This window comes from Odontesthes bonariensis, chromosome 20 (genome assembly GCF_027942865.1).
Source record: "Odontesthes bonariensis isolate fOdoBon6 chromosome 20, fOdoBon6.hap1, whole genome shotgun sequence".
NCBI lineage: Eukaryota > Metazoa > Chordata > Actinopteri > Atheriniformes > Atherinopsidae > Odontesthes > Odontesthes bonariensis.
In genome coordinates this window covers 21,373,181-21,385,310 of record NC_134525.1, presented here as the reverse complement: position 1 = coordinate 21,385,310, position 12,130 = coordinate 21,373,181, and the positions used below count along the sequence as shown (strand labels likewise).

General features: G+C 42.8%; 2 protein-coding genes across 3 annotated transcripts; one reads left to right on the top strand and one right to left on the bottom strand.

Annotated features, from left to right (window-relative positions):
- The first annotated feature begins 205 nt into the window (after positions 1-205).
- On the top strand, positions 206-6,645 carry arl8 (ADP-ribosylation factor-like 8). The gene is made up of 6 exons (XM_075452928.1): positions 206-642; positions 2,176-2,236; positions 2,348-2,495; positions 4,140-4,223; positions 4,408-4,559; positions 5,142-6,645. The coding sequence occupies exons 1-6, from the start codon at positions 597-599 to the stop codon at positions 5,188-5,190; spliced, it is 540 nt and encodes a 179-aa protein (XP_075309043.1). The 5' UTR covers positions 206-596; the 3' UTR covers positions 5,191-6,645.
- Positions 6,646-6,735: 90 nt separating this feature from the next.
- On the bottom strand, positions 6,736-11,788 carry maf1b (MAF1 homolog, negative regulator of RNA polymerase III b). Of its 2 annotated transcripts, none has more exons than XM_075452926.1 (8): positions 11,236-11,788; positions 10,796-10,884; positions 8,746-8,877; positions 8,495-8,657; positions 8,283-8,404; positions 8,079-8,198; positions 7,815-7,907; positions 6,736-7,721 (listed from the first exon to the last, which is right to left on the bottom strand). In XM_075452926.1, the coding sequence occupies exons 2-8, from the start codon at positions 10,876-10,878 to the stop codon at positions 7,697-7,699; spliced, it is 738 nt and encodes a 245-aa protein (XP_075309041.1). In that variant the 5' UTR covers positions 10,879-10,884; positions 11,236-11,788; the 3' UTR covers positions 6,736-7,696. The 2 variants fall into 2 exon arrangements, with proteins under 2 accessions (XP_075309041.1, XP_075309042.1); XM_075452927.1 differs by having other exon boundaries at positions 10,796-10,880.
- Positions 11,789-12,130: the final 342 nt, after the last annotated feature.

Genomic DNA, 12,130 nt, shown 5'->3' with positions numbered 1-12,130 from the left:
AAAGCACCAAAACAATGACAGGATTTTTAAAATGAGTAAAAAATGCTTTCAGCAGCTAATTAACAATTAATCAGTGTCACTTTTTGTTGTCTTTAAATAGAACAAAAACACAGTAGATTAAAAAAATGATTAAAGGAAGGTTTTCAAATATAGCTCTGAGAATAGGGAAAAAAAATCTAACGAACGTGTTCAACGTCATCACGTAACCGGAAGATAGTGAGCAGTCGGGGTTACTTACTTTTCAACTGTACCACTGGCAGCAGCTAACGGGCAGAAGAAGCCGTTACCAGCAGTAGGAGTTCGACGTTGCGCTCTATTGCCCGTGTTTGCACGATTTGCAGAGGATTTAACTGCACTCGATATTGACTTATTTCGTTACCACATATGTGCTTACGGTAGCTTCATTTTAGTTTATATCGTGACGTATGGAGTCTGCGTTTAAAAGCTTGGGGCTATATTTTGCGGACAAAAAATCGTCCAGCTAATGTTAGCCAGCCGCAGCCGGCCACGGACTGCACGGTGCGGAGAAAGAGCGGAGAAGCTCAGAGCTGCTGGTCGCTCTACTGACGGGACGCACATCGATATTGATCCAAACAATGGGCCTCATATTCGCCAAACTGTGGAGCTTCTTTTGTAACCAAGGTGGGTGTTGGAGATTTTTTTTGTGACGGCTCACCAACCACCCGCGAGCTGCTCAACCGTTGATAATGTGAACTGTTAGCACGTTAACGTAAAGTGAGCAGCGAGAGCCACAACAACAGATGAGGGGGCGAACTATCTCGGTACACATCTCTTTGACTTCAACGCTGTTTTGTCTGCCGAAGTCTCTTTGTTCGACATGCATGACAAAACAACCGCTTAAACTCGTGTTTTATCCACCGCATCCACCTCTGTCGTGGTTAATCTGTTAGTCAACCAACATGATTACATTAAGTCAGCGTGAGCCTGTGAGAGCGTATTCATGCAGTTGTCAATCAGCTTTGGCTCACTATCCAGGACACATCGTATTGCATAACTTGTGGACTTTCTGGAAAAGTTGTTTACAGTAGTACTTTTCGCCCTGATCCACCTTTCTGTGCTTCGGTTTGCTTCATCATGATTATTTAAAACACAGGGACAGCATTTAACGATTATTTCAGAAGTCTTCTGCTCCTCTTTGGCCGCTTTAACTGTGTGAATGTAAGGTGATTTGAATATCCACCTGAGTGTGGAGGGACTGGAAAAAAGGGAATTTTATAGTTTGAATTGCATTGGCCTGTGCGTTCTTGCTGCCTGTCTTAGACAGGCACCTAGTTTAATACCCTAATTCTGGATTAAACTGTTCCCAGTGTCAGGTTTCACTCACTTGAGGAGATTACAGCGTGGTCTGAGCGGCAGCCAAATGCATCTAATCTACACTGTAATTAGAAAGGCACAAATGTAACGAACTAGAGAAGAGGTGCTGGTGGCTGCAGTTTGTTAAATGTGCTTAAAATATCTTGTTTTGATTAAAGAAAATGCTGTAAAGCCCCTTGGTGCATCCTAGAAGAACCAGTTGGTAAAGCAGTCTGTGTGAATATTGGCTTTTATGTTACCTTTATAAAACTGCAGAAGAATTTAACCTTCAGCCTAAAAATAATCTGCTAATTTAAATCTAACCATTTTTATCGGTAACAAATTTCTTCCGCTTGTGATCATCAACCGGGTAACCCCTCTTTGAGGAAGCAATGCACACGCATCATCCCTTCAAAACCCATCGCAGTTCACCCTAATCATCAGAAGTGCGAGTCCTCTGACCAGGGCTTCCTTCCTCTGAGGTGTCAGGAGGTCAGAAAAGTCAAAAAGTTTGCCACTGATGTTTTTCGCCTCTTGCTCTGACCCCGCGTTGAGTCTGTCGTGTTTGACTGCTTCACGGTCAATTCAGAGTCCTCACTGTTCTGTGTGATTTTTATGAATGGTCAGACACGAGGTCGGGGAGAGCTGGGCAGGGAGGGAACGTTCACCCTGTATGATTTTTGAATGTGCTGCTATGACTGGCGTGAACATTTTGTACAGACTGAAAGCTGACCTATTATCATAACCATTGCCACGTAGTGTTTTTTTCTTTTAGTTTTGTTTTTTTTACACTGAAAGCACAGTTCGTGCTCTGCTGCCAATTATGAAAATTGCTCAGCTAAAAGACTGTTTGTATTGCAGAGCACAAAGTGATCATTGTGGGACTTGACAATGCAGGGAAAACCACTATCCTCTACCAATTGTAAGCACTTTTGTGGTATAATCTAGTTTGAACCTTCTCAAATATTTCACTACATTTCTGGTCACTCGCTGACTTTTTAAAATATATATTTTTTAATGTCTTTAAATCAAGTCTGATGAACGAGGTGGTCCATACGTCGCCCACCATCGGAAGCAATGTGGAAGAAATAGTTGTTAAGAACACCCACTTCTTGATGTGGGACATTGGAGGCCAGGAGTCTCTCAGGTCTTCCTGGAACACCTACTACTCCAACACAGAGGTAAGAACATTCTTTAAGGTTTGTTTTTTTTTCTGCTCTTGAAGTTTTTGGCGTCTCCTATGCGGACGAGTGTTGCCCATCAGCGGGTTTTCTCCCCGAGCGCGGCAGCTGGCGTGTTTGTTCAGAGCACAGACGGCGACAGGGGCCGCCCCAAGTCAGAGGTCAGCCTTCTCACAAAGGCTTGTGTCGGAGGAGCGAAGCTGGGGTCAGGAGAGGCAGATGTGTGCGAGAACTTGAACAAATTTTCACAGCCGAACCACATAAATGTAACGGAAACCTTCACACGAAATAGGATATTGTACAGATGTTCAACTTTGGCCAGTCATTCATGCCACAGATTCAGGTTTTTACCTATTTGTGAGCGAGAAAAAAAACAAAAGCAGTTGAAAGAAGTCCGTTGTTTTTATAGAACCACTACGAAACCAACAGATTATGTATCAACCCTTAATTTTACTGAGACTTGATCTAACTTGATCTAACTAATTAATGTTTTCTGCCTTATTTTTGCATGTAATTTTTATTGAATTTAAACTAACTTAAACATTTAAGTGTTAGATAAACATGTGCCATGTGAAGTTTGTGGAGACTGTTTTATATAGCTTTAGTTTACAGATATCCCCCAAACACCTGACATGCAGGTAGTTGGCTGTTGTAGAAGTTTAACACACACATATACGTTACTGTTTTGGAGAGAGGAGCAGAGCTAATGATAACAGGCATTTGCTAGATAATCGAGCTGAAACTGGTCTTGTTTTAGTTGCTTTCTTTGAGAGAACCGCAGGTAACCGGGTCGTACATAGCGAGAGCTGTTCATAGTTAGCCTAGCAAGCCAGACCCGTACAGCAAAAAGCTGTATGGAAGCTAATGGAAGGCAATATAGCTGTTATATAAGCCTGTTTTTTTTTTTTTACCTCTCTCTGGAACTACACACTGAAACGTCGCACCTCTGTCGTCACTAGGTAGCCCGGCCTCTGACCCCGCTCCTCACGATTTGATTGGCTCGATTAAGTTTTGATTTGGAACCTCGCAAAACGACCACAAGTGACTAGACTAGCCCCGGAGCAAATTCCATTTGCGGCCGCTAGGGGCGTCTAGATTTCTAGGCTAGTTCATAGTATCAGCACCCACATTTAACTGCAGTCAGTAACCCAACAGTGCTGCACGTCATCTGGACCCCAGTCATACACGCGGCGGGTCCAAGGTAGTCGAGTGAATGTTTGTGAAAAAAGTAAAGATCACACAAACGTGCGGACGCAGATTCATGCTGGTGCATTTCACCAGACTTGGAGGAACTGTGCAGTCTCTTGAATGACTTGCGTTCAACCTTTTCTTCCAAAGTCAGGTTGTCGCGTCAAACCCTGCTCATGATCTGGGTCACAACCATGTTTGGTAACGTGGTGTGACCCTTTCTGCTTCTTGAGTGGGTGATCTGGTTTCAATGTCCACCCTGAATGACAAAAGACCAAAGGAATGTTTGAAAGCATGTTACGCTCTTTCTTATTCAGAGGGCCCATTAGCTCAGCCGTCACCGCTGCTCATTGTGAGGGCTCTCGGCCCGGAAGTGCCCACCCGTTGTGTTGCATGCTGTAAATGTCTTTTGAAAAGAGGTCATTCAGTGGGGTTTTTTTGCCTCCCGCCCTGCAGTTCATCATTCTGGTGGTGGACAGCACAGACAGAGAGAGACTGGCCATCTCTAAAGAGGAGCTCTACAGGATGCTGGCTCATGAGGTAAAACTCCCATCATTACACTTCCCCGTGCGGAAACGGTCCGCACAGCACTGAGAATTGTGATGGTTGTTCTGACTCCACCGTAGTTTGACCTTTCCATTCAGCCACATTGTTGAAAGTTTGTGGGTCAGAAAGCGTGAAAGAGCAGCTTTGTGGTTTCATTGTTCTTTGTATTCTCCCTCAGGACCTGCGGAAAGCAGCTGTGTTGATATTTGCCAATAAACAGGACATGAAGGACTGCATGTGTGCGGCGGAGATCTCCAAATACCTCACCCTGAGCTCCATCAAAGACCACCCCTGGCACATACAGTCCTGCTGTGCACTAACAGGAGAGGGGTATGAGAGATATGCCTATTAAGTCCCTTCAAGGTTCCACCGTGTCCGACTTACAGATGTTTCTAACTGCTCTCCAGCTGGAAAACACAGCAGGGTAGTAAAAAAAATGTTTTTGTCCAGGAAGCTGAACACTGAACTTTTGTTTCAGAATACTGATTATGTTGAAAGGAAATACACGTACTGTTTTATTAATGATTTATTAACTGTCGCATCAACTCTTAAGGGTTATTGACCACATTTAAGGTTGAAATCTGACATAAGAAGCTGCTGCGACTCCTGCAACCACCAGATTTAGCTGTTTTCAGAGATTTATCTGCACATCAGTCACACCATTTGAAATAAATACGACCGATTGCGAACCAGGTAAAAAACAAAAAAAACAAAAGTGCATTAACAGGCACTGAAAAATTTTGTGAAAAGATTTATATTTTTTGTCCTGCTCTAGGTGCAGTGTGTTTTCAGTCATCTCTTTGATAGTTTGCCTTATTGTTTACATTCTGTTGTTAGAAAAAATCTCTGCTGAATCCGATATTTCCACCGTTGATCTTATCTTATCTTTTTTTTTTTTTTTTTTGGTTCCAGTTTGTGCCAAGGCCTCGAGTGGATGACCTCCAGAGCTGGACTCAGATAGCCCCTTCCTCCGCCACGGATGGCCTGACTACCTGCACCACCGATGAGGTGGCACATCATCTTGTCCTTACTGGCTTATTCTTAATTTTTTTTTGTTCTTTTTATTTAAAACTGAGACGACACAGAACGGCAGCATTCGCAGACGTGTGTAAACAGTCGTTCCAGTGGAGCCTGTGTTTCCCCCCTGACGATCAGATAATACTCAGAGGGACCTGGAGCGAGCAGAGCAGAGTATTATTTCAGAGGACTGTCCATATTTACACTACATACATATCATGTTGCATTTCTCCAAATCATATCAGAGTATGTTTAGACTCGTACACGGTGCAGCTCTGTTATTTTATTTTATATATATATATTTTTTTTTCCTCCGAGTTTGTTGGGGACAAACCGAGGGATTACACTCAGTATTGTAAAAGCAGCTTTCATGGGAAAAACGGTGGCACAAAGTTGTAACAACGCACATTGATTTTGTTTTTCTTTCCCTGTTCTCATTTCAGCACATCTGTTGATGTTTGTTACATAGAATTTCATTTATATAAGCTACACCGTCGGTGATTTCTCACACTTTCATAACTTGGCTGCCACATTGAAACGTGACAAAGTACAAAATGCTATTTTTTAAAAACTTTCAGCCTGTGTACGTTATAGATTTAGTTTTTTTTCAGCTCAGTGTTGGCATGTGACTTTGGAAGAAATGAAACTAACTCCGCGACGTCATTTCAGCTGCAAGTCAAAGCTCTGTTTTAACAACAGTATTTTTAAGTGGTGCATTATAAACCTATTTGATTTTGTTTTTCTGTTCAGGTTAGCATTTTGTGCTGTTTTGTACTGATATGGCATTATATTCATTTCCTGCTGCCGGTTGGGCACCATAATATTGACTCTTATAGATTTTGTACTTTTTAAACAAAGGGATCAGTGTAAGCCACTATCAAACAGGTGCCACGTGTTTATAGGAAGCGGTTGCTCTTGAATCACGGTTCAGTGGTTTGGTAGCTTAAAGATGAGCTTAGCTGTCATAGTACTTGATCCTCAGCCTTAACAGTTGTTCTGGGTGTTTGGAGGACCAAGTGTGGAAACCTGACAGTCTGCCTGTGATTTTTGACAAAAAGAAAATAGTTTCCTTCTTTAATCTGGTATATGAATTCAAACTTGCTATCAGATCTATGCACGTGTCACTTTGAAACCTTGTATAGCTTTTACAAGTTTTTAAGTGGCCAAAAAAAAAAGTTTCGGTGCGTCTCACTTAAAAGCTGGGGAGCGCCTCTCAGCGTCTGGTTATTCATCCTTGTTGACAGAAATCGGAAGGTGAACCCTGCTACCACCAGACTCGTTACAGCATTAAGGTTTACAACTTTTAGCTTGAGCAAACAAAGCAAGGAAACACATACTGTGGACATCTAGTTTGGATCATGTACTGTATGTTTTTCATTAAAGGTTTGTTTTAAACCTGTTTTTACTCATCCCTGTCGGTGCTTTTGTCGTCGTTTCTGGACACATTCAGCATTTATGCCACAGTGTCTGAAAACAAGACAGGAGCCGCTTTGGAAAGACCAATTTATTAACATCTGCAAAAATGTGGGCCAATCAAAAAGAAGCACAGGAGTCACTAAAACACATAACTCCACCTTTTTCTTTTGGAACAAAAGAAGCTTCTTGATTTCTAAAAGGTTCTCATCTGCTAAACTTTACTATACATTAATTTTTTTTCTTTAGATAAGCCTTTTAATGAGCAAATTAAAACACCAGGAAAACACATTCAAGAATTGAACATGTATGTCTAAATACATGTTTGCACTGGAACACACAAAAACGAAAACAGTAAAATGGTGAATGTTTGGTCTAAGCTGCGGAGTATTCTGCTCCAGACCAGCAGGGACATGAGCGTTAAAGAGCTACCATAAACTAGTTTCAGTAATAAAAGTAGGGTTTTTTTGTTTTTCAAAGGAAAAATTCACAGTAACATTACTGTCACATTTAAAACAAAACAAAACACAAAGGTAGCACACGATAAACAGATAAGCTTATAGCTGATGAGAGAGTCTCATCTGGTTGTTAAAGACTCGGCTCCGTGCCATGTTGGACTCAAACTGTTCACCTTTCATGGCTGCTGGTGTGTTTTGGAGACTCCTTTCAGTGTGTGCCAGAAATCCAACTTGCCGTCAGTCTCTTCTTCCCACACATTTGCATCAGAACCTTGTATTTAAGCGTCTATGAGGAGGTCTCTTTGGAGAAACCTGCATGTGTGCAGCTGATGATTGGAGCTCAGGGTTGAAACCTCACATTCTGTTAAATGAGTTTGATGCTGCTGTGAGGGGTCATCTTCACAGAGTCCACCGCCTCGTGGCGCACAGCTCGCCACAAACGAACTAAAAGCCGTCAAAACACGCATAAGTCTTAAGTGTGAAATGGCTCCGGATGAGGCGGATTAAAAGGAAATTAAAAAAGTATATGGAGCAGAGAGGAAAGATATGGATATTCTCTGGATGGGGCGCGTCCACAAGTTACACACACAGAGCTTTGGGACACCTGAAGGAGGAGAAGACAAATGTAAGCGGGTTGGGGTTTTTTTTTATTTTTTAGGGCAGACAAGAAAACCTGCTGTATGACGAGCAGTCTCACCTGTCTTCAGTGAAGCCGTCCATTTCTTCTTCGTCATCCAGCTCCATGTCCAGCTCGTTATCGAGACAATTGCGGCCATAGCCACTCAGGACGCTGCGTGTGTGAAAGATTTTCAAATGTTCAAACATCTCCCTGATCAGCTGGCAATGCAAATATCTTTCAGGCTCATCCGACTCCAGGATCAACAAATGGCACAAGCAATTGTTCATATTCAGCATTATTTAACAGCTCGTCATGGTTATTAGTAGCGTTGCTGTTGCTGACCTGACGGAGCGAAATGTGAAAAACACAATCCTCTTCAGCTTCTTGTTATAGAAGAAGTAGTTAAAGGACCAGAGGCTGCCCTCTTCCCCAAAAGGGTCCGAGTCCAGATCCGGGTTGTAGCTGAGAGCAGAAATAGAGATTATAACAGGTTCACTGACACTGAAGCGGGGGCGTTTCTGCAGCAAGGACAACCTCAACACCCACCTGTAAATGTCACAGCTCTGGAGGTTGATCTCATGGTCGACGGCGTCCCACAAGTCGGGCCCCAAAGAGTTGAACTCCTCTCCCACAGCTGAGAACAAGCTGCTGTTCACTGCATTAGCCACCTGCATAAGGAGAGAAAACACATGAAAATTATCACTCAGCCGTTTCAATTCGTCAATATGACTTTGCTGCAGAGCGGCAGGGATACTGACCCAGTTGAGACTGGGCTCTCGGCTGAACTCGTGAGCCCGTGCAGCGCTGAAGTCATAGTCCGGCCTGAAGGACTCGTTGAGCGTAGTGATGAGGTAGAAGAGAGTCTTCCTGCAACACTTGTCACTCAGGGGGTTTTCCCCATCCTCACTGCTCTTCCCCAGCCTGCACAATAAAGTTAGATAAAAACTTCAATGTAAACCGTCTCAACATGCCCGCCATCCCGTCCACTGATCAGGACTGCAGTACTCACTGTGAAGGGCTGGTGGCGCTAGTGGACTGAGGGGGAGAGAGCGCCTCCAGGACGTGCGGCTCCCCCTCCTGGCAGAACTGCTTGAACATGTGTTTATCGTCTCCTGCCATCTTGCACGAGTAGCTCTCGATCCTGCGGGGCACAAAGAGTAATAAAAAAAACATTCGTGTCCTAAACGAAATGTGTCCAAATAAACAACGGAAGAGCTAATGTGGGTGAAAATGTTGGCTGAATCACTTTAAATTACAGTTTCAGTCCATCAGACTCAATCATGCCCTTATGTAACCGACCACAGCCAGTTCAGGGCATTGAAACGCGTGTTTATCGACTTAATCTAAAGCCGTATCACCCGCTCTTTGATAACGTCACAAATAAATACTCAATGGGTGTACCAAATAGTTGCACTCATCTGTTCATTTCCTTTACTAACTGATACGTCTGTTCTATGAAACAAAAACAGAAAAGAAAAAAAAAGGTTCAATAAAAGGAAAAAAAAAAAAAAAAAACACAACAAAGGATCCAGCACATAAAACTAGACCTTGACACACGTTTATCTTATGAGTCCCTGACGAGTCTTCTGTGTTCATGTTTCTGGGTCAGACACCACTGGTACAGGAGTCATTTATTTTGCCCACACCCATGCAAAGGTTACACAAGGGCACATGGCAGTGCAGCTTGGGATTGACTGACTATCAAGACCCTTCCTGACCCTGCAAGGCTAACTATAGGAACATCAGAGGACAACACTGTGGAAATAGCAGCGCTCATATTTCCAACACAACACAGCTGACCTGCCAACAAAACTCTGCGGGTAACCAGATGACTGCAAGGACACAAGATCCACACAACATGCACACAATCTCTAATGACGGCTCTCACGTATTTATTCATCATGTATAAGCCATTTGCGTACCGTCTTTTATTAACATAAAACGGTGCTTCTAACAGCTAACTAGTGCATTCTGCAAAAACACTGTGCAACATAAAATTCAAATAAATGCAAAAAAGAAAAAAAGTAGAAAATTGTAGCAAATCTCTAGAGCTGGAGCCCACTCTTGGCTACAGCTGTACCACAATGATGAACCGCACTGCTAATCCACTAAGCAGCCCTGGCTGCAGCACTCAGTTATCATGTAACGTGTGTGTGTGCATGTACACACACACACACACATCACAGTCTTAACAACATCCTCCAAAATAACCACAGAGCGCTGTGAGAGGACACGGTGAACTGCGTCACTCTCGGTCACAACCAGCATAGCTCGGTTTCGCCACCCACTCGTCAAACTCTGCACTGACTGGGCAGCATAACTCTACAGCCCACCAGTATTTATGTAATGACACCAACACTGCATCTGTATCTTTGGACTCAGCTGGAGGGTTTACATAACCCAAAGCGCACCGATATACATTACAGTTTGCAGAGTCAATAAAAAGTATGGTCAGATAACTTTGTAGGTCTTTAGAGTAGTAAATTGCTCAGACATTGCATAACCCGCAGCTGGCTGCTTGCCCTACTACCCCGGTTGTGACAGCAAGAGTTATCTCTGCATCTTTACACTCCTTACACATCCAATCCCATGTTTCGTGAACTCGAGCCCCTGTACATGCCCATTACAGCGGCCTTGGTGTTATTTCACAGCCACAAAAATCAAGCATCCAACTTTTGTTTGCATTTAGAGCTCTAAGACAAGACTGTATGAATTTGTGCAGTTCATGTTTAAATGCCTAAAGATCCTGGATTGTGTCTGCTCAACTGAAACAACAGCAGTTAAACTAAAAACATCTCTAAAACGGCAGGCTTTTGCATGCAAAACCGAAATGCAAAACGCCCTAAATGCGATGAGATTAAATCCAAATGTATAAAAAAAAAAAAAAACATCTCCGTCAAAAAAAAAAAGGAGGAACACAGCTGAAGTCTGGTGTGACGCTCAAGTAAAGTAGAGTTTTGGCAGACCGTATGAGTCCATTATGCCTGCTATTACCTAAAAGATGATAATGTGTTGATGTAGAAGTGACTGCAAGTGCACCACTGTGGCATTCTCCTTACCTGCCAAATATGCGAGACTCCCCCGTTTCAACACACAGCCGGGAGCTGAGAGCTTCAAAGCTGGAGTTTTCCAACAGTTTCATGGCTGTCTGGAAATAAAGAGAACAGTTTGTTGACTTAAGTCACATTTGGACAATAGGCAGACCTTTACTCTACTTGGATTTGCCTCAATACTTTGCAACAAAAACAGAAGAGAAATAGACTAAGCATTCATAAATATATTTGGAGCGTTGACTTTTAAAATTGAACAACAAAATAAGCCTTTAACAGGAGGTAAACAGCCGTCAATGCAATTAATGAATGCCGTGTGGAAGCAGCGCCCCATGAGGACAGATTTGAGACCAAAACACCGTTTACGCGAACAGAAACCGCCGCCCCTCCCCCACCTTTCTGAACCCAGTGTGTCTTCCTGTTTCACTACGTCGATTTAATTCACTTACCGTCAAATATTTTCACCACAGGAAAACTGCAATGGTCTCAAAAGCCAAACAGTCCCCTTAACGGTCGGAGACTTGACCTCTGTAACAAACCGGTTGTCGAAGATTAACGTCCCGCTGTTGTTGTTCACCAGCTAATGCTAGTTGTTAGCTCGCAAATTATTTTGCTTCCGTCTTCTGCTCAGAGCCGCACTATTAATATGAACTTGAGCTTGAGTATCTTTCAGAAGGACTCGGTCGAGAATGAGTTATTCTGAGGCCTTTTAATTTTATAGAGAAACTGCTTTTCCCGATTAAATGCGATGAGATTAAATCCAAAGACTGTTGGCGTCCGTCGGAATCTATCTGCAGCGGCATCCCTTTCAACCTGATTTAACAAAGCAATCAATATTAGCAGGATCAAGTCGCTGTTTTTTAAGCGACTCGATCAGAAAAGCAGCGAATAGCTACCTAGCCTAATAACAAAAAATATAACTGGTTAATGTTGCTGCAATTTGTCGATTACTTCAAGAGCGGCCCTATTCTCATCAAAACAACGATACCTTCTGTACGAGACGGTCCAGCCCCTTTTTATTTATATACACTTCACTGACAGACCCGCCCTTTTTTGTAATTTTTGTTCATGCTCCATTGTGATTGGCCGTTTCAACCTGTCAATATAGATTGTGCCTGCCGTGATTGGCTACAACGTGTTCGATTCCACGCTAATGCTCTGTAATTGGAGAGCTCAAGTGCTGATACAAGAACAGATTCAGAGGGTTTAGTGCGATCAAGGGCATTTATAACCCATGATTTCAAGCCTTCAGATAGTCATGCTTTTTCGAATAAAGTATTGTATGATTCAACAATGGTTTTCTTCTGCAATATCAATGTTTCAATGGGATTTTTGTTGTCTGTT

Coding starts and splice junctions, on each gene's coding strand:
- maf1b (XM_075452926.1), bottom strand. CDS start 10,878: ATGAAACTGTTGGAAAACTCCAGCTTTGAAGCTCTCAGCTCCCGGCTG. Junction 8,405..8,494: donor GAGAGCCCAGTCTCAACTGG/GTCAGTATCCCT, acceptor CTCCTTATGCAG/GTGGCTAATGCAGTGAACAG. Junction 7,722..7,814: donor GACGGCTTCACTGAAGACAG/GTGAGACTGCTC, acceptor CTCCTCCTTCAG/GTGTCCCAAAGCTCTGTGTG.
- arl8 (XM_075452928.1), top strand. CDS start 597: ATGGGCCTCATATTCGCCAAACTGTGGAGCTTCTTTTGTAACCAAG. Junction 4,224..4,407: donor ACAGGATGCTGGCTCATGAG/GTAAAACTCCCA, acceptor ATTCTCCCTCAG/GACCTGCGGAAAGCAGCTGT. Junction 4,560..5,141: donor TGTGCACTAACAGGAGAGGG/GTATGAGAGATA, acceptor TTTTGGTTCCAG/TTTGTGCCAAGGCCTCGAGT.